Source organism: Lepidothrix coronata, unplaced genomic scaffold (genome assembly GCF_001604755.1).
Source record: "Lepidothrix coronata isolate B3197 unplaced genomic scaffold, Lepidothrix_coronata-1.0 Scaffold114, whole genome shotgun sequence".
NCBI classification, from domain to species: domain Eukaryota; kingdom Metazoa; phylum Chordata; class Aves; order Passeriformes; family Pipridae; genus Lepidothrix; species Lepidothrix coronata.
Genome location: NW_016690294.1, coordinates 2931453 through 2957033, shown reverse-complemented (window position 1 = coordinate 2957033; position 25581 = coordinate 2931453). Strand labels below are relative to the sequence as shown.

At 40.9% G+C, this 25581-nt stretch overlaps 2 protein-coding genes across 2 annotated transcripts in view; both read left to right on the top strand.

The window, feature by feature from the left end:
* The window catches only part of LOC108502197 (vitellogenin-2-like), a 23216-nt gene extending 4503 nt beyond the window's left edge, over nt 1–18713 (top strand). Inside the window, exons 5-31 of the mRNA XM_017824849.1 lie at nt 7–43; nt 410–535; nt 1548–1766; nt 2180–2397; nt 2512–2609; nt 3029–3153; nt 3767–3868; nt 4483–4602; nt 4718–4907; nt 5779–5872; nt 6630–6815; nt 7015–7159; nt 7939–8164; nt 8250–8425; nt 8687–9031; nt 9280–9327; nt 9476–9565; nt 11062–11274; nt 11367–11509; nt 12848–12986; nt 13689–13824; nt 15055–15241; nt 16509–16600; nt 17077–17174; nt 17249–17408; nt 18091–18252; nt 18394–18713. Coding sequence (XP_017680338.1) covers nt 7–43; nt 410–535; nt 1548–1766; nt 2180–2397; nt 2512–2609; nt 3029–3153; nt 3767–3868; nt 4483–4602; nt 4718–4907; nt 5779–5872; nt 6630–6815; nt 7015–7159; nt 7939–8164; nt 8250–8425; nt 8687–9031; nt 9280–9327; nt 9476–9565; nt 11062–11274; nt 11367–11509; nt 12848–12986; nt 13689–13824; nt 15055–15241; nt 16509–16600; nt 17077–17174; nt 17249–17408; nt 18091–18252; nt 18394–18533 — 4015 coding nt within the window. The 3' untranslated portion in view covers nt 18534–18713. The remainder of the gene's footprint in view (nt 1–6; nt 44–409; nt 536–1547; nt 1767–2179; nt 2398–2511; nt 2610–3028; nt 3154–3766; nt 3869–4482; nt 4603–4717; nt 4908–5778; nt 5873–6629; nt 6816–7014; nt 7160–7938; nt 8165–8249; nt 8426–8686; nt 9032–9279; nt 9328–9475; nt 9566–11061; nt 11275–11366; nt 11510–12847; nt 12987–13688; nt 13825–15054; nt 15242–16508; nt 16601–17076; nt 17175–17248; nt 17409–18090; nt 18253–18393) is intronic.
* Nucleotides 18714–18865: 152 nt separating this feature from the next.
* On the top strand, nt 18866–25206 carry CTBS (chitobiase). The gene is made up of 7 exons (XM_017824909.1): nt 18866–19008; nt 19385–19523; nt 20503–20711; nt 21330–21501; nt 22055–22152; nt 22841–23002; nt 23982–25206. Exons 1-7 carry the CDS (start codon nt 18880–18882, stop codon nt 24165–24167), a joined length of 1095 nt encoding a protein of 364 aa, XP_017680398.1. The 5' UTR covers nt 18866–18879; the 3' UTR covers nt 24168–25206.
* Nucleotides 25207–25581: the final 375 nt, after the last annotated feature.

The following is a 25581-nucleotide window of genomic DNA, read 5'->3' as shown; positions in this document are numbered from 1 at the left end:
AGAAAGATGCAACATATTTTATTCTAAGCTTGTAAAATGCGAGGTATTAACAAAAATGCAGAATGTTTCAGAAAATGGTTCCAAACACTTGTTGCCAAGAGTTTTTTAATTATATTTGATGCTTAAACTCAGAGATTCTAAGAAAACTGGTGTTGATTTTTTTGCCAAAAAAAAAAAAAAGACAAAGTCAAGAAAATAATATCATGTAACCAATATCTGAAGTGCAAACATCATAACTGGGGCAAGTCTATTTAATTTTCTTGTGGCTAAGTGTCTAGTATTTGATTTAGCTTCTGAAAACATTTAGGAAAAGCACTAATGAATTTTATCTACTTCTCAAGTGAAATTTTTGCTAAATACCAGCTCTAATTACTAGAAACACTAAAAATTATACGTCTTTCTTCTGCAGACTTTTCTGACCTGTCCCCAAATCCAGAAGGTACTGGTGCATCGGATAATTGTTTACCTGGGATATGGTAGCATGGTAAATAAATACTGTGCTCAGACTTTACTATGTCCAAATCAACTTCTTCAGGTAGGTGACTCTCATTTCTTACTCATAAAAGGTGAAGAAATTTTAAAGATGCCTCTAACTTAGCTCTCACAACGCTGGCAATTAGGTAACTCGCAGTTTGCATGCCTCACTCTTAGCTGTGATTGCCTGCAAAATTTCAAAGAGAGAATGAAACACCGACCTGGTGCCTTTGAAAGACCAGGTCTTAGCAGTTCAGAATTTCAAATGTAGTTGTAGAGGTCTGGGGTGAAACGAATCCTGTAAACAGCCTGAAACTGTTTAGGTATGACAAAGTGAGGATTAAAGCAAAATAATTATGATTCTATGATTCTACTTCTACATTAGGTAGAACATTCTTAAAAGATGTACTCAAAAGGCAGTAAACAGTGAACATAAGCAAAGCTCTAGATATGTCATAAGCTAGGGCTTCCAAAGAGGCCCTGTTATATAATTGTATATCACCATCAGAAATATTCAGGACATCGTCCTTGGACTATGCAGCTCCAGCTCCTTGCTCAGAAGGACCACAGCCCAGAGATGGCCCGCTAGTGTTTGACATGTGTTTAAATCTTCCAAAAGAGGGGTGAAATAGAGCCAAGCCACCGGAAGGGTAATTTCTCAGAACAGCAAAACTGTTTAAGTAAACTTGCTATTGCTTTAGGAAGTGAAAATTACACAAGTGCAATTTGGCAGGGCTGGCAGAGGTGCCCCAGGAAACGGCTGATCCTGGCATCAGCTCAGCACTGCCTTTGAACTTGCAACAGACTCTCTGGTGCAGGCACCCACCTGGGATTACCTCCTACACTCAGGCACAATTCAAAATCGATTACAACCCTGTGTATGGAGAAAACCAAGCTTGTTTGTATGGTCCACGTTTGGCATTCTGATAGTGGTGGTGCAATTTTTCCTGGGAGCAATACAGCTCTATTCTGGGGTTTGCAGCAGTAGTTGTTTTGCTTGCTATGGCAATGTATATTTTTATGCACTATTGCAAGATCATTACCTGGTAAGATTAATAGTCTGCTCTTTTCAGCCACTCCATGACCTTGCTACTGAAGCCACCAGCAAAGCTGATGCCAAAGATATGTCCTTGGCCCTGAAAGCCATCGGCAATGCAGGAGAGCCAGCCAGTATCAAACGCATCCTGAAGTTTTTGCCAACATTTTCCTCGGCTGCAGTTTCATTGCCAAGCAGAATTCATGCTGATGCCATGTTGGCCTTGAGGAAAATTGCCAGAAAAGACCCTGCAAAAGTAACTAAAATTATTATTTAAACAAATGTCTTAAAGTGTATAGATTGGGTTTGCTTAGTGATTCAGGAATAATAAAACTAACAAGTAATATTAGCAACTCTGGGCAGGTTTCTCAATTACTGGTCTTCCTCTTGCCCACAGTGCAGATTCCTGACATCATCCCATCCTTGCTGATATTCTGGGAAAGAGTTTGCTTGGTCACTGTAACACTGTGCTCATTCCTAATGGCTGGTTCTCCTGGCCCTGTTCACTGTGCATCCAGCAATGTCTTCATTTTCAGTGACAGGTCCCATGCTCAAGTCTCTCTTTAGGGTTCTCTTTTCCATTCATTGCAGAGCACATATGCACTGTTTAGGAAACACTGCTCACTGGAAAGTTATGAGCTACTCACAGGTTGTATCTTCCTCTTCTAGGTAAGGGAGATCGCCCTCCAGGTCTTCATGGACAATACACTTGCTCCTAATGTCCGAATGATGGCTTGTGTTGTCCTGTTTGAAACTAAGCCTGCTCTTCCAACGGTAGCAGCTATGGCCAGCTCTTTGCTGACAGAGCCCAGCCTGCAAGTAGCCAGTTTCACATATTCACACATGAAGGCTTTGGCAGCGGGCAGGATCCCACAGCTCTATAAACTGTAAGTAGAGGAAGAAGTACGTTTTTAGCAGCAAATGATGATGTTTTTCTTGCAGTTTTCTAAGTCTTTGGTCACAGTCAACTCTCTTCACGTGATTTGAACTCTGTTACTCAGATCTTCTGCTTGCAACATTGCCATTAAGCTCCTGAGCCCCAGACTTGACAGGCTGAGCTATCGTTACAGCAAGGTCATTCATGTTGGTGATTATTCCTGTGAGTACCAGGTGCCCTGTGCACTCCTTCTGCTTGTGTAGCCCAGTGCCTCTATTGTGTGCTGTGATTTTCATCCAAAATCCAATCATGGGCTGTGAGTTTAGTGCACTTTTGACATATGAAAAGCACAAGACCATCCTAACATGAAAAATTCCCTGAGAGCGTTTCATGACTCCCAGGTATCTGCTGGGGAAAGTGGTGCCTGCACATGGATTTAGGCATCCCTCCTCAGTCCCTGGGGTTGTGTTGACTTTTCCCTAGAGTAAAGTTCTCCTCTTGAGGTTGAAAACTTGAGGACCTGTGGGACTGAATTCTGACAGAACCCCTTGTGATCTACTACAGCATGTACCTGAGGTGGCTGTGCCAGACACCTTGGAGACTTTAACAAAAATCTCTGTTGCTTTTTATCCCTGTGATAGCTGAATATCAAGTTGGTGCCATTTGGAGGTTCTATCTAATGAACAGTCCCAGCACCATGTTTCCATCTGATATAATCACAAAAGTAAGAGGATATTATGCAAATACTGCAACAGATATTATCGAGGTAAGTATTGCATTAAAACAGCCAGCTTTAGACTGTGATGTAGTGTTTAATTCCATTGCTGGCTGTGAGGGTGGATGTGGAAGAGAAAATTTAGATAATTATTATGATTTTACTTAGGCATCTTTTTTTATTTGGGCTTCTTGACACATACATTCATCAATGAACAAATCCAGTATAGACATGAAAATCTAGGAGTAGAGGAAAGCTCATGCAGCAGAACATTTATCTGCCCACCTAAAATCACATGGGATCTAGGGTATTTTGCATAAGTACAGGGAGATAGCAGCTGAAATTAAATTTCAGCCAGCAGTGCAGCCAGGGCAGCACAAAGCTCCATGCAACAGCATTCAGACATTTACTCAGCTTCCTGGGCAAGCTTTGCAACCTGGGCTGAGCTCCACTCTGCCCTAAAATTATCCCCGCTGACTAATTCAAAGCTGACTTGCTCAGCACGTCCTCAGCATCTGCAGCCATAGCCTGCAGTCATCTGCCAGGTAGACATGGCCCTATAACGCACATCTTTAGCATGGCCTCAGTGAGTGTAACACCAGGTATAATGGTTTTCCTGAGCTCTCCTATACTTGGGCTGCGACACCTGACTCTGTTCCTACAGGTGGCTCTCCGGTCACAAAGCCTAGCCAAGCTTATCAGGAAGAAGAATATTCCCTTTGCTGAGTATGATACATACAAGACACTGAAGGAGCTTGGTAAAACGGTATGTCTTTGCACACCCTTCGGATCTATTTGCAAGAGATGACTCCTGCCAGCACCAGGGTTGCATCACCCACCCACCAAGCCATCCCTTTGATGTTTCAGTATGAAAGGAGTTAGTTGTCCTGTTTGGTCATGGAAAGATGTACTTACACTGTACTTTCACTGTCAACAGATGCCACCTTTTCATTCAACATGTGTCAGCTCTTAATATACAGTACAAAAGATGATGAAGATGCTGGGAGCCAGAATGTTTTAAAGTGTATGTTAAACACTTTAAGAGTGTTTGCTGTAATACTGTAAGAGTGGTTGCTCTTCTCTTTAAAAATTACTATTGAATAAGATTTTTCTTCATGAGTCCTAGGGTGTCACCTACTACTTACAGCAGCAGAAATTACCAAGCCCTTACCTCATCCTTACATGGGGAAACTTGCTCTGAAATCAGTTATGCAACATAAGATTCACATTGATTCAGACTTGCAAGGTGTCTATTAGTTTTCTGGCTAAAGGAACCATGTTTTACCTCCTTTGGATGGGATCAACTGTTTGCTGACACATTATTATAAGTGACATTTTCTGCTTCTTCCCTTTCTCCCCTTCTCTCCTTAACACCACCAGTTTCTAGGATGGAAAGAACTGCCTCCTGAAGACCCTCTGGTGTCTGCTTACATCAAAGTATTGGGCCAAGAGATAGCCTTTGTTGACATTGACAAAGATGCCATTCAACAGATCATGATGGTACTGACAAGTGTGTTGTCTTTTTTATCTGCAATGCCAAATAATTTCCCTTCCATGTCTCGTCTTACCTACTTAGCTAAACTAAGTTGTTTGTTTTTTTTTTTTCTGTTTTCAGCATCTAACTGGATCATCAGACTGGCAGCCAGTGGTAAAAAAAGTTGTGGAAGAGGTGCAGAGAGGCATTTCAGGGCGATGGACCCTGCCAGCAATGGTGGGCGAGCTGCGGCACATTGTCCCCACAGTGGTCGGTGTGCCCCTGGAGCTCGGGCTGTGCGGGGCAGCAGTGGCCCACACTGCGGCCGACGGTGAGCTTGGGACATCAAACCGAGCAGTTTCCCCAAAATAATTGTGGGTCCGATCCGTCTGCTGAAATGAAATCCCTCTATAATCTTGAAAAATACCCTTGTAATATGGAAACATTAATGATCAGCTACCTCCAAAGGGTTTGAGAAGTAACTAGCATATTTCACCTGAGACATATTTGTATAACTATGGTTTGGAGTAGCAACCTCTAAATAATCATGTAAAGTATTTAAAAATGTAAAAGCACTGCCCATGTGTTAACTACTACACTTATTGAAAACATTGTATCTCCAGCACTTATTGTTTCTGGTGCACCCTCACCTTGAGTACTGTGAGCAGTTTTCAGCACCAAAATATAAAAAAGACATTAAGCTATTAGGGACCATCCAAAGGAGGGCCATGAGGATGGTGAAGGGCCCAGAGGGGGAGTTGTATGAGGAGCAGCTGAGGTCACTTGGTCTGTGCAGCCTGGAAAAGAGGAGACTGAGGGGAAACCTCATTGTGGTCTCCAACACCCTCACAAGGGGAAGCTGAGGGGCAGGTACTGATCTCTTTATCCTCATGATCCACGACAGGACTCAAGGAAACAACATGAAGCTGAGTCAGGGGAGGTTTAGGTTGGATATCAGGAAAAGGTTTCTCACCTGGAGGGTTGTCAGGCGCTGAACAGGCTCCCCAGGGAAGTGGTCACAGCCCCAAGCCTGCCGGAGTTCAAGAAGCATTTGGACAACACTCTCAGGCACACGGTGTGATTTTTGGGGTGTCCTGTGCAGGTCCAGGAGCTGGACTTGATCCTGACAGGTCCCTTCCAACTCAGCATATTCTATGATTTTATGATTCTCTGTTCATATAATTCCTGTCTGTCTTTTGCAGTGGATATACAGATGTCACCACCATTATCTGACAATTTTAGACCTACACAGTTGCTGGAAACCAAGATGGATATTCATGCCGACATCAGGCCAAAGTAAAAATTACATATATTTTCACATACACACACGAGCATTTATATTTATATTTGAAGTACATATGTGATCACATGTTATTATAGAGGGGTCCTATTTGTCCCAGATTTGGGACAGCTGTGCTAGTCCAGAATAGTTAAGTAGTGAGAAAGCAGCACAACTCCCTGATGCTTTACAACCCTGCAAATGTAGCAGCGTGCATTGTATCCCAGAGGATACTGTGCTGTTCTGTCATTGGTAAAGATACTCACGTTTTCACCTGTTCAGTGACTAAAGATACTAAGTTGCAAAAATATATTTGCTTACATATGAGCAGTTTTTTACAATTTCAGCATAGAATTGCATCACCCCCTGGCACAAGCCAGAAGGATTTCAGGGGAAAAAGGGAAATTCTTCTGGATCTGCAAAAGCAACAGTACTAATAGTGATAATATTAATAATGATAATAATAGTAGTGGTAATAATAAAAAATAGGCACAATCTGAAGCTACAAGATTCTGGCATTATCTTGTTCTGAAGCAACGTATCAGTGACAATGCAGTCAGAGGGTCCCTGTTAGCTTTGTTATTCTGATAAATCCCTTCACCTTTTCCAGTGGCACTTGAGGTTTTTTCTTATCCTGTTGTGATAAATCTCTTCATTCATCAGTAGTGGCTCTTACAATAAACAGAACAGCATAAAAATGTAATTTTGCATTTCAAAGTTAAATATGTGCATATTAATCTGTAATTATGCCTGGTTTTATTTCCACTCTTTCAGGGCATATTTTCATATGATTGCAATGATGGGGATTAATACCCAGTACTTTCAGAGTGGTCTTGAATTTCATGCAGAGTTCAGTGCCAACACTACAATGAAATTTGATGCCAGGATAAATATGAAAGAGAAAAATTTGAAGATTGAAACCCTTCCCTGCCATCAGGAAGCTGAGCTTGCAGCTGTGAGGTACAGAAGAGCTTGCTGCATTTGATTTGTTCTGTCTTACTGATTGTGAGCTCCCTGTTGTAAAATCACAAGCATACAACTCCTTGTTAAGGTTTGCCATACCTTGGCAGCCACATAAAGCTTAGTACTGTCTTTCTTGCACCAGCAAAGGTGGGTAAGCAAAGTCAGAAGGTGTTACTTGTGTGCCATTTATCCACAGGAGTGGAGTTTATGCTATTTCAAGGAACATGCAGGAAGAAGATTCCGAAAAAAAATCCCAGCTTCTCCCGAAAGGAGAAGTGCCAGGAATCTCTGACCAGCCATTTCAGCCACCAGAAAGATCTTCAAGACCTGGTAGCTGGAAGGTAAGGAGGCATCTCACCATCTGTATTGCAGACAGGCAGAAAACAGGCAGCTCCTCAGAAGGACTGGGCACACCTAACACAGGAGCTGGCTAACCAGATCACAGGCACAGGAATGGGGAGATTCAACAGGGGACTGACATTTCCCAAATCAAGTCTAAGACCCAATGGGTTCGAGACATGATCATTCACAGTCACTCACTCTCCTCATTGCATGCAGACAGGGCTGCTTGGACAGCATGTGTTCCTCTTTCTTTACAGTCATGTGGAGGGTGTGTGAAATTCATATCCTTTGTACAATATCGCTTTTTTTCTGAGTCAGAGCAATGTGAAAAATATTATTCTTGGGAGGATATAGATTTTTCTTCCCAAATCCTGAGATAATCCCTGCAGTGGATTGCAGAAGCACATTCTCTTGGGTACTCTTCAGCTTCTGAAGCTGGCATGGGAAGGCTACACTGACTTGCAACAGGAAGGCTAGAAGCCTGAAACAGGTACAGAGAGGCAGCCCCTACAAAGAGCCCTGCAGGTTCTCATTGGGAAATGTGTCTGTGAAACACTGCTGGGAAAAGGGTGGGCAGGAGAGCTGTCCTCTTCCACAGAGCACTTTGCAGGAAACCTTACTGCTTCGAGTGCTTGGACCTCTAATTTTATGCAGTCCTTCTGTACTTAAGCAGAACCATCATTATTTTCTTCATGAACTGATGGAAAGATTTTAAGAACTGGGACAATTTTTTTTGGTTGGAAAATAACTTTATCTGCCATATTTTTGTTCAATGCAGCAAAGCAGTATTCCTAGTGTGATATCCAAAGGATACCAGCAAGGTTCAGAAGAGGCACATCACCACAGTGCAGGAAGATTTTACACACGCATGTTCTGTAAAAAATTTGAAAGTTTGGGATGTTCTACTTGCCTCAGCCTGAAGTCACAAAATTCTGCATTCTTAAGAAATACCTATCTGCACAAATTGGTTGGAGAACTTGATGCCAAAATAACTTTGAAGCCAGGTACAGTCATAACAAGATTTTCTGTCAATCACCGTGAACAATGCTCAAGCACTGCAACCCTGGAATGTAAATGTTTTGACTTTAGTTCATACAGATGCTGATATTGACAAAATAGAGCTGGAGATTCAAGCTGGATCCAAAGCAGCATCAAAAATAATTGATGTAGCAAGCTCAGGGTCGAAGGAAGAGGAAGAGACCTCTCCATATGAGGACATTAAAGCTAAACTGAAGAAGATTCTAGGCATTGAAAATGTGTTCACGGTAAGAGACTTTGAGCATCAGAGAAGGAAATATTGCCTATGAAAAAAGCCAAGGGTTTCCACTGTGGAAAAAATGGCCCAAGGAAAGCAAGGATTTGGGCTGGGAGGAATGGGTGTAGGTGAGCTTTGGTACAGCTCCTGCAGTGTGTGGGGACAGGAAGTTCTACTTCCTTGATAGCCTGCGGTGAGTAACTTCTCTGACAGCCAGAGAAATGTTACAAAACAAGCTATAAATTCATAATGCTTTCAACTGTTTTTGGAGGCCTCAAATAAAACACGTCGCCGCACAAAACGGATTAACAGAGATTACAAGACTGCAGATACAGGCCTCTGGGCAGAGCTCAGTGCACCCCACCTCTCCAGTTCATCCTCTTCTGCTGCTGCTTCCTCTGCTGATGGCAAGGAGCCTGGAAATGATCACAAGAAAGATGAAATAAGGCAATCTGTGAAGAAGCGTGGCAGCAAGAGCAGCAGCAGGAGCAGCAGTGGCAGGAGAAGTGGCAGCAGCAGTGTCAGCTCTGCTAGCAGTAAAGTATGCAGCAGCAGCCAAGAAGACCACTCTGGGGACAGGGACTGCAGTGGGCACAGTGAATATTCCAAACAACAGGTAATTCACCCTGGCTGGAACTTTTTATATTTCTTGTAGTGATTGTTTTTGTAAATCAGGAAATTGTGCTCATAGAGCATGAACCAAAGAAAGAGGAACTCTGGTTCTTTGAAGCACTTTAGTGTAAAAGGTTTAAAAAATTTAATTTTGTTTCACCTTTTTCCATCCTCAATATTGTATTTTTAATGTGTTTATCAAAAGTTAGCTCTTCGTTTTCTCTTAGGTCTTCTTACATAATATTTTCACAGGTAACCCTCCCTGTTTACCAGCTCTGGTTTAAGCCAGCAGATGAACAGGTACATTTATTGCATGTAGTGGGAGCAGGGTCTACAACTTTGCTGCAATTAGACCCTAGTTCTCTGAGAATAAAAATATGATAAATTGATTCTGCAACAACTTCCAGTGGTAGGGAACCTGCTTCAAGGTGATTCTCTGCTTTTGCAGGGCCCAGGAAGGGAAATCCTGAACAGCAGCATCAGCTCTTCCTCTTCTTCAGCAGCTAGTGATGAAGGCATCTCTAGAGCCATGTCTCAGGTGAGTGCCTTAATCTGCACGAAATCAAAACAACTACCTTGCATTTCCAGTTATTATTATAACAGACCAGGAAAAATATGGTGATATAGCATATTAGGTATATAAAAAGAAACTGAACGCTTCTTGTTTCCTAAAGGTGAGCACATTGGATAATCATTGAATGTTTTTTTAATATGCACTCAAGGCTACATTTTTTTAATGAAACTGCAATGTATTGCTGCATATGTTGAAATTTGTGTTACTCAGTAAATAATTCACTGTAACAATGAGAACACTGTAGAAGTGCTGGCCTGCTTGATTAGAAACTGGTTTCAGGTATATTTTTCTTGTGTATCTTTTTGTAAAAGTTCAGGAGGTGACTCTGCCACTTTTTTATTTATTAGGTCTTCATTGCAGAGTCCTTCTGTTCATGTTAGCAGGATCGTAAAAGGCCTTTGAAAAGACGTTTGCAGCAAGGCTCCAACTCTGAGAGCAATCCAGGTGTTTATTTGGGAATGCCTGCATGGTACATAGTTAATGGTACCTAGTCCTTCTGTAAGAACTGATGGAATCTGGAGCAGATTTCAACAAAGAAAAATTTCACACATTTCAGACAATGACCTACCTGCCTATAAAACAGAAGCCTTTCTTTGCTGAGGCATCCCTTCTGCCCCAGCAGCTCCCAGTTGTTAGTAGAAGTAGCTTGTGGAAAAAAGGCAATCAGATCTACATTCTCCCCAGCTCCTCCCCAGCAGCTTAAATTCCCCTCTCTTGTCCTTCTTTTTATCACTACTTCCCTGAACGGTTTCTCAGCCACTGCCTTGTTCTTTTCCCATTTCCCTCTAAGCCCTCTCCAGCTCTGTCTCATCTAATCCTTTCATGTGTCTCTGTCACTCCAACCTGGCAGCTCAGGGAGGACCTGCTGCCCCACAGTTAATTCCACCTGCAGCTCCCCCATGGCCAGGCGAGGGCTCCGTCCCCACAGCTGGGCAGGACATTCACAGCTGGAGCAGGTGCTACTGCTGGGCACAAGGGTCCAATGTCGAACGGGGCCACGCGCTGCTCCTCCTGCAAGTACCACACTTTGGACTGCACTGAACAGATCCCTCTGACAAAACAAATTATCATGGTTTTAAACAAGTGGTTAAACTAATTTTATCAAAAAGACAACTAGCGAAACTACAGGTTGGTAAGAGAGCAATGCTGAGCTGGGGAACATTGGTTCTTTATACAGTACCATACTTCTTTTTGTTACACTGAAATTACTTTAGAAAAAAAATTCCCAAAGCGTTTTACTTACATAGGTCATGACAGCTCTCTCTCAAAAGACTGTGGCAAAACTACATATGAACTGAATAGACTGAGTAATGATCTATGATGCTGTCCCATACTTCACATAAAAAGGCTTTTTGAATGAAACTTTTCCTTAGCAAATACTTTTTAACTGTGATTTTAGTATAGTAATATTAATGCTTTGTTTATGTCTTTGGACTCTGTTTCCTCTCTTCTGACTGAAGCCTAAATTCTTGGGAGACAGCAAGCCACCCATACTGGCTGCGGTCCTTCGTGCCATCCACAAAAATGAGCAGCCAACAGGATTACAGCTTGTCCTGTACACTGATACACAACCCTGGAGGTCAAGAATACAGGTGTTTGTTTCAAGCATCACAAGACCAAGCAGATGGAAACTCTGTGCTGATGCTTCAGTGATAAATTACCGAAAAGTATCAGTAAGTTTAAAACAATGATCAGCTCAAACGTAAAAGAAACCTAATGATCTTACTATGTTTTATGCAAAAATATGTATATTCCCCTCTACTAGGGTTCTCTTAAATGGGGTAAAGATTGCCAGGACTACCAGATTGCTACTCAGATTGCAACAGGGCAATTTGCTGCTTATCCAGCTATGCAGATGAAGCTGGAGTGGCTAACAGTACCTTCAATAATCCGAACAACTGCAAGATGGTGAGATTTTACTTTAGTTTTTGAAAAATTCACATGTCAATGCTCCAAATAATTACAGCTTCAGTTCTGCAACTTTCAAGCTGGAAAAATTCCCCTTAATCAAATCAGTAGGATAGTAAAAAATCAGATTACATATATCTGTTTTTTCTGTGTATTCATTCCCCCAAAGCATAGCGCATTTTAGTTTGCAGGAAAACCACTTGGGATGATGGGATTCACCTAACCTATTATAGACTTTTAATTTAAAGTGCCTGAATTAGGAGATTGGTCTCCTGATGCTTCCTAATTGATGGAGGCTTAGAGCAGAAGCCTAACCTTGGTTCTCTGAAGGGGTCAGCCTCTTACTGACTGTACAGGGAGACTAATTTCCTAATGTAGGCACTTGGCCTCTGGCTTCTGAAGCAGGTGATATAAATATTCCTAGAAGGCTTATGCACACTAAATAGCAAATATTATATGACATTTACTGAAGAAAACTGTACGTTTTCAGTACACATACGTGTCTCCATATACATGTAGTGTTTGTTGTATTCACGCATGCTTTGTATTCATACATGCGTTTGCCTGCAATAACATATAGATCCATGTTGAAGCTTAATTTTTTTCTTAGTGCTACTGAAATACAGACATGTACAGCAACTCAGTAAACTAAATACGCATGCAACACAAGTTTTCACATTAAAGGCATACAAGTAATTTTGTTAACAAATGTCTACTGAGGAGGTTAACTTTTTATACTATATTGAATTACTTGAAGTGTTATCTGCCCTTATTAGAGGAGATGAAACTACTCAATTGACTACCCTGGAGCAAAGCCTTAGAACTTACCTTTTTTCTGCTCTGAGATTATGCCTTTTTAGAAAGGAATATTTTCTGTATTTCCATTTTTGAGTCCCAAGCCTGTAAGGAAACCCAATCGTAGAGATCCCTCCATCAGGTTGTTGACAGTCTTAGTAGGCTAAGGACCCTTGCTTAAAGTTATCACTGCAGGACTGACATACTAATATTAAATACTAATTTAATATTTTTAGCATGTTAATATCTAATTTTTATGTAATTGGTGTCTATTTTTAACTCTGAATGTGTTTAAAACAAGTTTGCCATACTTTGCTTTTCATATCACTCTACCCTCCAGTCTCTCGAGATCTTATTCACCCACTAACAAATAAATTTTCCTGCCCCTCCTTTTATACACAACATCAGGTATCACCAAACCCTGACACAAAACACGTCCAACACAGAATACATATTGCTTTATGGGGGTATATTAATGTGAACAAATAATAACCACTTTTTTCAAAGATAGATTATTGTTTTAATCACTTCCTTTTTTTTCAGGTTCTACTCACTTCTTCCAGGAGTTGCATATGTGCTTGGGTATTCCCTAAGGCAACAACTTGGTCCCTCTCACCAGGCAACCTTGGTTATGGCTTTGACATCTCCGAGAACCTGTGATGTTGTTTTTAAGTTGCCAGAGGTAACTATTTTCCACTATCTTTTATCCTGGAGCCATCAGTACTTATGAAATAGATGGTTAATAGCTTTTTTAACCTGTTGATTTTTTAAAAAAAATTATTAAACTATTAAGAAGCTGCCATCACAAGACATTATATTCACGCAATTGGTTTTGCTATGAAAATATCTTGCAACATATTTCTCTTTCTCATGTAGCATGTAAGCATATAAAATAAGAAACAGGTTACAAAAACAACCACCATGACTGACAGCACATTAACAATAATATTAAAAAGACCACTCCCCCCAAATCTTCAGAAAGATGATAGGTTTTACTGTGTCCTGGAAAGATAGTAAAACCAGGCTGTAGAGAAGCATGATGGCCAAATAACAGTGCCTGATGCATAGGCAGAGGGTGTGCATCTCAGGTAAGCCAACTGTTCAGATTGCGAGAAAATGAGGTGTACAGCTACCAAAAAGGTGCAAATTGGTGACTCTCCAAATTCATTTATAGCACTGCTGTTCTATAGGTTGAAGATGTGTTACACTGTAGAATATTTTATGTGGTAGACAGAGGATTTGAATTCTTTTTCTGGCCTAAATCCAGATGTTAATTTAGATTTCAGTCTGTACAGTCCCCTTGGAACATTAGAGGAAAATGCTATCTCATCTCTACACTGTACTTTGCATTTGCATTCATGTTTGTTTTCTGACTGATTTTCAGCTCACAATTTACAACAGAGCCATCAGGCTTCCCCTGCCATTCCCTTCACGTCCAGGTACACCAGTTTCAACACTACCATCCTCTGACTGGAATGTCTTTTCCCAAGCAACACTTTCACTCATTGAAAGTTTTAAAGGTCAGTAAGCAACTATCTGCACAGGCATTGATTGGCTTTGCAGATTTTGTAAACATGATTTGTACTTTTGATGTAACTTGAAATTATTTTACATTCACTTAAAAAATCAGTTGGACTTCAGACAGAAATAAAGCATCCGTATGAATATCTGTGAGGCTGCAAAGACGTAAAGAAAAGGAGACTTAGGAAGATTAGACATTCAGTTCCAAGCCAAATAGTGATTCCAAATACATCCATTTACAAATGCATCTGTTTCCGTTTCACTGCAGAGATTGTTCATGAAGAAAAAACATTACAAAATTTGTGAGACCGACATTAAAGTGACCTCTGATTTGGGGTGCTCTGTTTGATTAGCACTGTTATGTAAAAGCTAAAACAGCTTCAAAATTATACCCATTAATTTCAAATCCTGCACTTTGATTATGAAGGGATTATTGTTTGATTAATGCTGTATTAAGAGCTAATCACATTATATTTACTTAGGGTAAATTTTAAATAGAAAAGCTTTATGTAATCCTGTAATAAAGACATCTTGCTTGGAATCAGTGGGGTAATATCGTACCATGCATACTGAATGGTGTTCCTGTTCACAGCAGGGAAGTTGGAACTAGATAATCTTTTAAGGTCCCTTCCAGCATAAGCCATTCTATGATTCTATGATATTTCTTTGGAAAACACCAAAACTAGTCTGTATTAATTAAAATTGTTGTAAAATAATTTCTAATCTGGTAGGATTAGAGCTGGTAGGATTTCCAACAAAATACCATGACAGTGAAAAAGCGAAAAGTGTAGCGTGGTATTTTTGTCTCCCCTCCTTCCAACTATTTCTAATCCTGATTATGACCCAATAAAGGTATCAGCACTTTAGTGAACTTTCTCTAATGTTAATGATATGTGAGTTGTTATCAACCTTTGAGAAATTCTTTTGACTACAACAAAGTTAAAAAAGCCAAAAGAGAGTTGCACCAGTACCAGCTGTGAGCATAATTTATATCAGACAGTGACTGAACCATGAGTGGGTTGTGCTGCTGCTTGGGGATGAGCAAAGTTTTACTTTTGTATTACTACAAATCTAATAGTTGATCTTACAGAATCAATTAACTTCTGTGTGGGAATGGGTAGAACCAAAAAATGGTCTTTTTTTCTTAATCAATTCATATTAAATTTAAAATAGAATGCCTGCCTTATATAAATTATAAAAGGCTTACTTTTTACTGGATTTTTTTTCAGCTCACTGTTCAGTTTTCCAAAATACGATCACAACCTTCGATGGTGTTGAATTTAACTATTCAATGCCTGCAAATTGCTACCATGTCTTGGTGCAGGACTGTAGTCCAGAGCTTAAATTCCTGGTGATGATGAAAAGACTTGAAGAGTCTGCTGACCTTACAGCAATAAATGTCAGACTGGCCAGCCAGTAAGTAATTGCAAACTTAATAAAAAACAGATGTCAAGCTTGATGTGCTATAAACATGGAGATCAAATTTGTAGGGCAGATTGGCACTAGCACAAGACTCATGCAAAAATTACCGATGTCAGTGCAAAGGTATCAAAGAGTGTCAACTGGGATTTGGGACTTTGTCTTTTAAAAGTGCTTCTGAAATATATCTGAGGTTCACAGTAACCTACAGTCTTTACTGCCCCAAATTCTTCATTAATTTGTTAGATTTAACCATCTCATTTCAGTTCTTAGTGATTAAGTAGACACATAAACTATAAATACAAAAGGGACTATAGCAGTCATTTAGTCTGGCCTTTTACTCTAAGCTAATAATTAGAACAAATTAGAATCCATACTCATCTCAGCAGAGTTGTTGAGAAGTGGACATAACTAAAAAGGGTATTACTTATCCCAGATTAGAGACACTCTTAGGTCATCCCTTGATTGATGCATAATGTTTTAATCTATTTGAAATTACTTTAAGACACACTTTGTTTCATCCTCGAGCAATCACCTCTAAATTGTATGGGATTATGCATACCAAAATCATTGTAAGAAGTGTTCTTCAAAGTGCATATATAGACTTTGATCTGCAAGGTTTCATTACAAGTTATTATTAATCTCTGAAAATTGTGCGCCTAACTGTGCCATAATGTTAGAGAAACAAACTAGTATTCCCTGCATCTGTTTTATGAAAAACACAAGGGTGCTTGTTTTATAGACTGTATCTTTTGTGATAAAGACATTCCTTGTCACTGAACCATTCCTGATCTTTTCACACAACTGTTTGGATGAGCTTTTGATGTGCTTGAGCTTCATATTTCTTCATTAGAGCAAACACTGCTCTGAAGAAAATACTACAATACACAGCCTCTTCAGGCTGCAAGAGAACCCCCCCAAGGGAATCCAATCTTCCTTTGAAATGTAAAGCACCTTCAATTTATGCGAATGTAATAGCAATTACTGTTCTGCAACAAAGGTCCTGTATCCTGGTGTCTTCCTGCCTGTACCCTGGTCACCAGCAGACACTCAGAGATGAGTAAAGCCAGGGAAAGGTGTGCTGTGAGCACTCTTCCTGGCATTCTTTCCTGGGCGCTCTCAATCTTCTTCCTAAAGGGTAGCAGGTGATTCATGCCAGAATGATGTGAGCATACTGCAGTGATGTTTCTACCAGAACGGGAAACTGTGAGCTTAGTTGGGCAAAGGAGAAGCATTTGTTTACACTAATTTCCTTTATTTAAAGTGAGGTTGACATGTATGTTTCCAATGGACTCCTCCATTTGAAGATTAATGGTGTCCAAGCCCCAAGAGATGTTCCATACACATCTAATTCTGGTAAGAGCCTCATTTTTATATTTTGTTTAATCTTTTCTGGTCTTTTGAATAAGAAGAGGATAGGATCCTGCAAACACCTCTCAAGATAAAGATCGTCTTAATTTGAGAAGTAATTAGATGACTTTAAGATACCTTCATGCAAGCTTTCATATGGGATGGCAAGAAAGATGAGCAAAGAAAGAGATGCTGATCCTGTGCATCTTTGCACAAACCAAAAGATGCAGGCTGTGGGATGTTTTGCTGATCCCAGAGACGCACAGAACAAGCACCTAGATGTCCCTTGTCACAGCCACTCTTGTCACTGGGCTTCTGCTTGTTCCAGGGCAGAGAGCAGTAGTCTTTCTCATTCCCCCCATCTATTTCAAGATACATCAGAGCCTGCATTATGTCCCCAGGAACTTAACAAACAGTTCAAGTTGGGCCCTAAAAGAGTAACTTCATTTTAGAAGGAATCTTATTTTCCTTTTCTGTTGCAGATGCAAGCATACTGATCAGCAGTGAAGAGGAAGGATTGGCACTAAAAGCCCCAGATTATGGCATAGATAAACTATATTATGATGGACACAGACTTAAGGTAATTTTTAAAATTATTTTCAGTGATTTTATTTTTAGAAGAAAAAAATTTATGTGCACTTTTATTCCACAAAGATTCAGGTTGCTTTCTGGATGGCTGGAAAAACATGTGGCATTTGTGGAAAATATGATGCTGAAAAGGAAAGAGAATATCAAATGCCCAGTGGATATTTAGCTAAGGATGCAGTGAGTTTTGGTCAGTCTTGGATCATCTCAGAAGACTCGTGTGCTGGAGGTACTAAGATTCTAACATATGTTAATGTTATTGTCTTCAACTAGTTAAGTAGTCACATGAATAGGTGATTTATATTAATTGTAGTACAATCATCTCATTTTTTGCTATTTCTATGATTAGTGGCCCCAGACTAAAAAAAAAAAGGAAAAAAACTCTTTTTCCCAAGTTTAGTAGTTCACTGCAAATTCTGGTTTTGTTTTATTTTTCTATCAACTTATGCACTGTGTAGTTACCTGAAGTTTGTGTGTTCAACTTAAAACTCCCTAAGATGCTAACTTGGTATGGAAAGCAGGCAGTTTGACTGTTGACAGTGCAGAACAGAAATAGATATATGGATGTCTAGGAGCCACTACTGCCCCAAAATGAAGTGCTGTCATAGTTTGGGTAATTTGAACGTCAGCTGACCAAGGTTTCCAAATGTATCTTTTTGGATTTGGACATCTGTCTCCCACCTAGATCCTATCTGTGGCAAGCCTCTGTTCTTGCAGCCGTGCCCTATATGCCTCATTTTCTCACAGCCTAAGCCTTTGACAGAAGATTGACTTCAATCAGATTAGCTTCACGTAGTTTGTGTCACTTTATTCATCCACTGGTCTTAGTTGTTGCTAATTTTACAAAATTAAGTCCACAGAGTTACTTATCTAAACTCTGTAGGTGCTTCATGAGAACTTATGTTTTGTAGCTTGCAAGCTGCAGCGCAAATTTGTCAAAATTGAGAAGGCAGTTGGATTTGAGAAGATGGCAGCAAAATGCTTCTCTGTGGAGCCAGTTCTTCGCTGCGTGGAAGGCTGTTCAGCAACCGGGACCGTTCCCGTCTCCGTGGGCTTCCACTGTGTACCAGCCGGTGAGTCTGCTGTGAGCGACACAGCCAGAATGCGCGACCGTGAGTCTGTGAAAAACCGTGAGGTTCACCGCCCTAACACAGGAGTACATCGATGTATAACCAAACCCCCGGCCTGACTTCTTCCTCCTTTCTCGTTTACAGACTCTGCTCCCAGCCTGGAAAGGCAGCTTAGGCTGGGCCAGAAATCCGAGGACGTGGTGAGCTCGGTGCCTGCTCACACGGCCTGTTCCTGCCAGCACCAGCCGTGCCCGGCCTCAGCCCCCGCACCGACCCGCTCCTGAGGGGGGTCGTGTCGGCCCGGCCGCCCGCGGGCACGGCTAGCTCGGGCGGCCGGGGATCGGCCCCGTCCCCTGCGGGACATCGCTCTGCTCCGGTCCTTCTCGAGTTCTTGAAAACAACCCGGGACACGGCTGGCCGGGTGTGAACTTTCAATAAACAGTTGCTCTGTAAACGCGCTCCCCGAGATCTTTTTCTCCCCACACACGCGGCTCGCTGGGGGCGGGCCCCGCCCTCGGACACAGCACCGGCCCCGCCCCGGGTTCCTCCCGCCCCTCGCCGGGGACGCAGAGGCTCCTCCCCGGGGGCCGGAGCTGCGCGGCCGGGCCGGGCCCGGCGGCCGTGGGGGCCATGGAGCAGCTGTGGGGCGGGTGGCTGCTGCCGCTCGGCCTCCTGCAGCTGCTGGGCGGCCCCGTCGGCGCCTGCCCCTGCCGGGACCCGCGGCTGTGCCGGCCCGTCACGGGCACCCGCAGCCCCGAGGTGCGCGGCCCGGGCGGTGCCGGAGCGGGGCGGGCTGGCCTGGGCGCAGGGACGGCCGAACCCGGCGGCTCCGCGTTCGCAGCGCGTTCGGCGCCCCGGGGCCGCTGCCGCCCTGAATCGCCCGCTCCAGAGCGAGCCGGTTCCACACAGCGGGTGGTCGATGTGCAGGGCAGTGCCCGGGCCGGGCTCGGTGTGGCAGCCGCTGTCCCGCTGCCTGCGGGGCCCCCCCGGCAGCCCGGGCGGAGGGTGGGAGGCGTCCGTGCAAGCTGCTTCCCAGAGGCGCCAGGCAGCGACCTTTGTGAGGGGCACGTGGAAAATAATCGTCCTGCTGACAAGTGCTTGGGGCTAATGAGGGTGATTCTTACCCCTTTTCCAGGTCTTTGTGTTTGATGTGGGAAAGGAAGCATGGAAATTCTATGACTGGTCAAAAATTACAACTGTGGCAGCTTTTGGAAAGTACGATCCTGAGCTCGTGTGCTATGCCCACTCTAAAGGTTCCAGGATAGTACTGAAAGGTTGGTTACATTGGGAAAGTGTGGATATTTATGATGCGTGAAGAAGAACATAATGTACATAGGGCTATAGTACCTTGACATTTCACATTCAATTGTATGCGGAATATAAAAATCAGTAAGAGGATTAATTAATAAGGCTATAACTCACACAAGGCTATAATATCTTGACACTTTGTATTTAATGCCTGCTAGTATGCAGGGCATTAAAATCAGAAATGGTGTCTGCCATAGTAGTAATGAAACCATCCCAGTGACACCTAAATTAAAGTTCTCTAATAGGGAACATCACAGTTATGGAGGAAGAGGGAGGAAAGGAAAAGCCTGCAGAAAATAGTTATATGGCTCTGTGTTCTGGATGTTATATGAAGTACCCAAAAGGGTAAGGGAAGGGATTTTAAGTAATTTTTAGTATTTTGCACTTAAATCAATCCCTTTGTATTAGGAAGTGGTTGAGTTTTAAAACATGAGTACTCAGGAACTCTGTGCAGGTACAAATGCTGATTAAAAAGACAAAGTCCATTACAGCTTACATGATATAAGCAACTTTTGGCTCTATTGAGGCAAACACGGAATCCAGGACCACAGTGTGGAAAGCAACAAAGGTTAAACATTAAAGTATTTTACTCTAAACAGTCCCTCTGGCTCAGTGGAAATCCAAAAGTAAATTGATTTCAAGAAAGGTAGTTTACAGTGGCTAAAAGAATATTAAGCAGAAGTAAGGAGGTTAAAATTATAGAAAAACATCCAAAAGGAACCCTATTTTAAACACCGCTGTCTCAAAGAAGTTTGGTAATCAATTCTGGGGTGGTTTCTCAAAATTATGCTTGGGGAAAAAGTTAACTCCTTTGTATTTTACCAGTATCAGTATGAGCATTTTTTGGTTTATGTTTATATTTGTTGGTTTAGTAAAGACAAGCCTTTCCTCCTTACTACTATTGCGGTGCAAATGCATGTTAACTCTTGAAGGCTTCTTGTCTAGGTGATGTACCTCTAAAGGAAATTGTTGATCCTGCTAAAAGAGCAGCATGGATATCCCACCAGGTGGACCTTGCAAAAAACCAGTATATGGATGGAATTAACATTGATATAGAGCAAGAAGTTAACGAAACCTCCCCTGAGTATTATGCATTGACAGAGCTTGTTAAAGAAACTACAGATGCTTTTCACAGAGAAATACCAGGATCACAGGTAATAATAATGTACCTTTTACAAACATTCACTTTATGAAATGCAAGGGGTTTTGGCAATGCTGTTTAGCATATGAATACGAAAAGTTTATGCAGATCTAAATAGGACATTCTCATGAATGGTTCATTATGAATGTTAGCTGTGATATGGTCTTGTAAGAATCACCCTTTTTGACCTGTATGAATTTAAACAGAAGGGGGGCTTCACGAGGATCTATAGATACAACATTACTGCCTTTTGTGAGCTGGCACTTAGTGTGGCTTAACAAATTGTTGAAAGTAGGGCAAATACAGCCTTCTGGGGCAAAAGCTTAACAGTGTTTTGGTAAACCCGTCACTAAAGCTTTAAGGATTTGCATCATGCTTCATATTTTTGGTCAGATGGTTTTCATATTATATTTTAATTTCTTTGATGCTAGGGGCACTAGTGGGGCACTCACTTCAGAATCTAGTGTTTGCTTTGTCAGCTGAGCAGCCTCTCCCATAGTTCATTACCATCAAGGTGTATTAAACTGCTACATGTAGGAAATACTGTCTTGAAAAGTTACAGCTTTTTTAAAAAGACGAAACGAGCGCCTAAGGGCCATACACGATACTAACTTGTGCATTTTTCCTTCAGGTAACATTTGATGTGGCTTGGTCTCCAGCATGCATAGACAGAAGGTGCTACAACTACACTGGGATTGCAGATGCCTGTGACTTCTTATTTGTGATGTCATATGATGAACAGAGCCAGATCTGGACAGACTGTATTGCAAAAGCCAATGCCCCTTACCTGCAGACTTTACTTGGTGAGGACAAAATGTCTCCTCAGGAGTCAGAACATTTCCATTTGTTTACATCAATAGATAGAAAAGATTGACGTTTCTTTTTTTTTGTTTTTTGGTTGCATTGAAGCTTTCGAGTGTGCTCAAATATGTGGTGTCCTAGTGTGAAAATGATATCTCTGCTCCTTATGACACTACAGGCAGACTTCTAGCAGTCGTGTGTTGTTACCTGTGATCAGTAGCTGTCAGGAGTGAAGAGCACTAGAATGGCAAACGGCAACCACAGCAATAGTGTCTGCCTGGGCTTGCAAAGAACCTGAAACATTTCTTTGTCCTTGTGAGCTTCTGCTAAGGGCATATGGTTTTAACTGTGAGCAACTAGAGCAATTACTAGCATCTCAGTAGAGCAGGCCTCTCTAAATAGAGTGTGCAGGTAGAGGTAAAGGAGAGCTTGCCCCAGCCTCTGTCTCGGGATCATGCAAGTCCTATATTGGCTCTGGCTGTAGATCAGTTGTAAGAATAAAAAGCATAGGAAAAGGGAGTAATGCATCTTAATTTTTATTTCCTTCAAATCTAGGCTATGAAGAGTACATTACTATGGGCATTAATCCTAAAAAGCTTGTGATGGGTGTCCCCTGGTATGGCTATGACTATGTCTGCCAAAACCTATCTACGGTAAGATGAAAGATTGTTCATTTGCAAACATACTGTTAATTTTTTCCTTGGAAAGATACAACTAGATTTTGGAAATCTTGTTTTTGGATTAGGAAATACTATGGTCTGATAGATAAGAGCATAAAGCTGGGATACAAGACAGAATCTTTTGCTTGGCTGATAACTGATGAGCAGTGTGTTAGCAGATAAGGCATTTTATCTCCTTGGACAACCTGAACCCCCCTATACCCAAGCACTGTGTTTGACTAAGGAGCTATAAATGTTATCTGTATGAGAAGAGATGATGTCCAAAGGTCCTACAACACTTGTATGTGCCTTCTCAGCACCATCACTAAGCTCACTGTTTAAAGACAGGTGCAACAAACCATAGCAAACCTGTGACTGTTAAAGCATAGCAGTTTATGGAATCTCAGACAACATTATACTTATGAAAAATGTAAGAGTGGATTAAAAAGAGAAAAGATAACTGTATAAGCTGAATGATATCCATCCAATCCTGTATAACTACAGAGTGAACAAAATTTTAGTTTACTTTTCTCTACATGTAGTGTATCTGCCAGAGTTGCTTGAAGATTAGGGATTTTTGAGACCCCGATGCCTTTTGTGAATTTTCTTGGCTGTACTGCTGTTTTGGAGTTCAATTATATCTATGTAACATGAAACTCATGCCTTCTGCTTTTTTTTTCAGGATCATGTGTGTTCTCTTTCCAAAGTACCTTTCCGTGGGGCTCCTTGCAGTGATGCTGCAGGCAGACAGGTCCCCTATGGAATTATCATGAAGCAGGTGAACAGTTCTCTTTCAGGGGTGCTGTGGGATGAGGTACAGAAGTCTCCATTTTATGAATACAAGGTAAGCATATCTTTCTAAGACACCATGTTGTGGAGAAAACACTCGTGAACCGTACTTCTTTGACTATAAAGTTTTCAGGATTAGATTCTTCCATTTATGTTTTCTACTTATTTTTTCCGGTGTAGTAAAGGGTTGCTGGACTTCATATCTTGAATTTCTAGTGTGAAAGAGGGGTGCAGTGCCTGAAGACTACAGGAGTAATAAAGATCTTCATTACTTTGTGTTTTCTTGAGATACTGTATCATGGCAAAAAAGGACATCTTGGCACTAAGAAATCCTATAGCTCTGTCCTTCACTGTTACAGTTACTTTCATGAGGTTATGAGTGCTTAAAACAGATTCTGAGATGATCTTTTATCTCAGTGCCTTGCATGCATGTTCTTTTCTGCATTTGCTTTCTACATAGTCACAGTGAATGAGTCCATAAATGATTGTGCTTACAAGAACACCACAGTGTATGCATTTTGTCTTGTTTCTTTAGACATGGTTTAAAGTTTCACGTGGTGTTGTAAGCAACAACCAGGTCAAAGCAACATAACTTGGACAAAATTTTATCACCTCCTCTAAAACTGTTTATTGCTAAAAAAACCCCACTTAATCTCTAACTAAATTCACCTGTTATGTTATGTTAGATAGTGTATCTGAAATTTTACCTGTATCTAAAAAAATATTAAAATACAAATTAGCTAAGTCTTTTCATCTGACTACAGTTAAATTGTGCCACTGTTTTATAACATAGATTCTACAAGTAAAACAATAGCCAAATATTTGGCTTAGAATTTTTAATTATCCTGTGTGAAAAATAATTGGTTAATCAGGAAAATATCACTATGTAAATCTACGTAGCTTGTATTTCTCAGTTTTTAATTATACCTTTAACTGCATTCAACAGAAAATGTAATCAAAACCCAATGAACTTTAATGTCTCATATTCATATAGATAAGTAGATACTGACACTAGTCCTTAATTGTTTTTCTAGGATTCTCTTGGTCACTTCCACCAAGTCTGGTATGATGACCCTCGCAGCATCTCTCTAAAAGCAGCCTATGTGAAGAATCGAGGTTTAAGGGGCATTGGCATGTGGAATGGAAATAGTCTTGACTATTCCAGGGAAGCTGTAGCAGAACAACAAACTGAAGCAATGTGGCAAGCTCTGACACCGTAAGAACTATCTGAACCCTTGATTTAGAATGATGAAAATTTGTAATTTTTCATTTTGGCTTACACTATCAGAAATTTTGGCCTTATATAAATATACTACGGTTACAAAAACTTTGCAAACTAGACAGATTAATCTTGTTGTTTTATATGCAAAGCTGTATTTTCATTCTTCAAAAAGTTCCAATGTTGCTTTAACAGTGGGGTTTTTTTTAAGACTGCTCCTTTTTTTCATTTTTCACAATTACCATAAGTTGGTTAAAGCTTGAACCCAGTGTGTATCTGGTAACAAGTAAGACCCATTGATGAATTTACAGGGGCAGTCTCATAATGATCCTTTGCTAAAGCTGCCTGGTGCAGGCAAGTATTCATTCTGGAATCACGTGGTGCAGTCTCAGCCTTCTGACTTCCCAACCCAACCTATATTTCAGCTAAGTCACTCTAGAATCAGATGAAACAAAATACTGGAGAGACAGATTGTTGCTTACATGCAACTTGGTGAAGCCTGTGTTTGCATTTGGTTACTCTTCCAGAGATTAAAAGATTTTATAGACTGAAGAAATTATATAACATGAAGTAGTTGCCATTAAGATTTTTATCAGACTTGTTGTTAGAAAGGAATATTCAATAAACCCCAGTTTCACTGTTTATGTATCACGAAAATTCCTTTGTTTCAAAAGCCAAAAATCTTGGACTTTATCTTTAGGAGGGAACATTAATATGTAGAGGACTTGGATGATGTTTCCTTTCATTCCAAACTATTTTACTTCCTGGAAACTAGAATTCAGCAGCTTATTTAATGAACTGTATATCTATTTTCCCACACGCTCTAAGATTCATTCAGTAGCCTGTTGTTTGTTTTTATGGGGTGTTGCCTGAGGGATAATAGCAGGTTATATTTTCTTTCTAGTTCATATTTTCATAAAATAATTTGTCTGGAGAAAATGTATAACTTTTTAAAACATCTGTAGTGATGTAAAGATTGTCTGATGTTTACAAGATTTTTTTGTTAAATAAAATGCTTCTTCATTAAGGTTGGTAAACAATGTTGCCTGTCTGTGCTTTACTTGTTCTACAGCTTACAGCCCACATTGCTTGTCTGCTTCTCAGAACTGTTTCACAACCAGATTAAAATGCAGCTGTGCCCTTCTTAAGTGACTCCATTAATTAAAAATTTATTTCATTAGATATATGTAGTCAGTTGTGGGTTTGGTTTTTTGGTGGTGGGGGGTTTTTTTTGGTTGGTTTTTTGGGGGGGCATTGGTGTTTTTATTGTTGTTTTGTTGTTTTGGGGAGTTCTTTGTTTCTTTGGTTTGAGTTGGGTTTTTTGTTTAACAAGTTGGTTTTTTCCCCTTGCTAAATAGTTCCCATAGTATAGCAGCACTACCGTAATGGCTACTGAGGAAAAGACTAGAAGACTT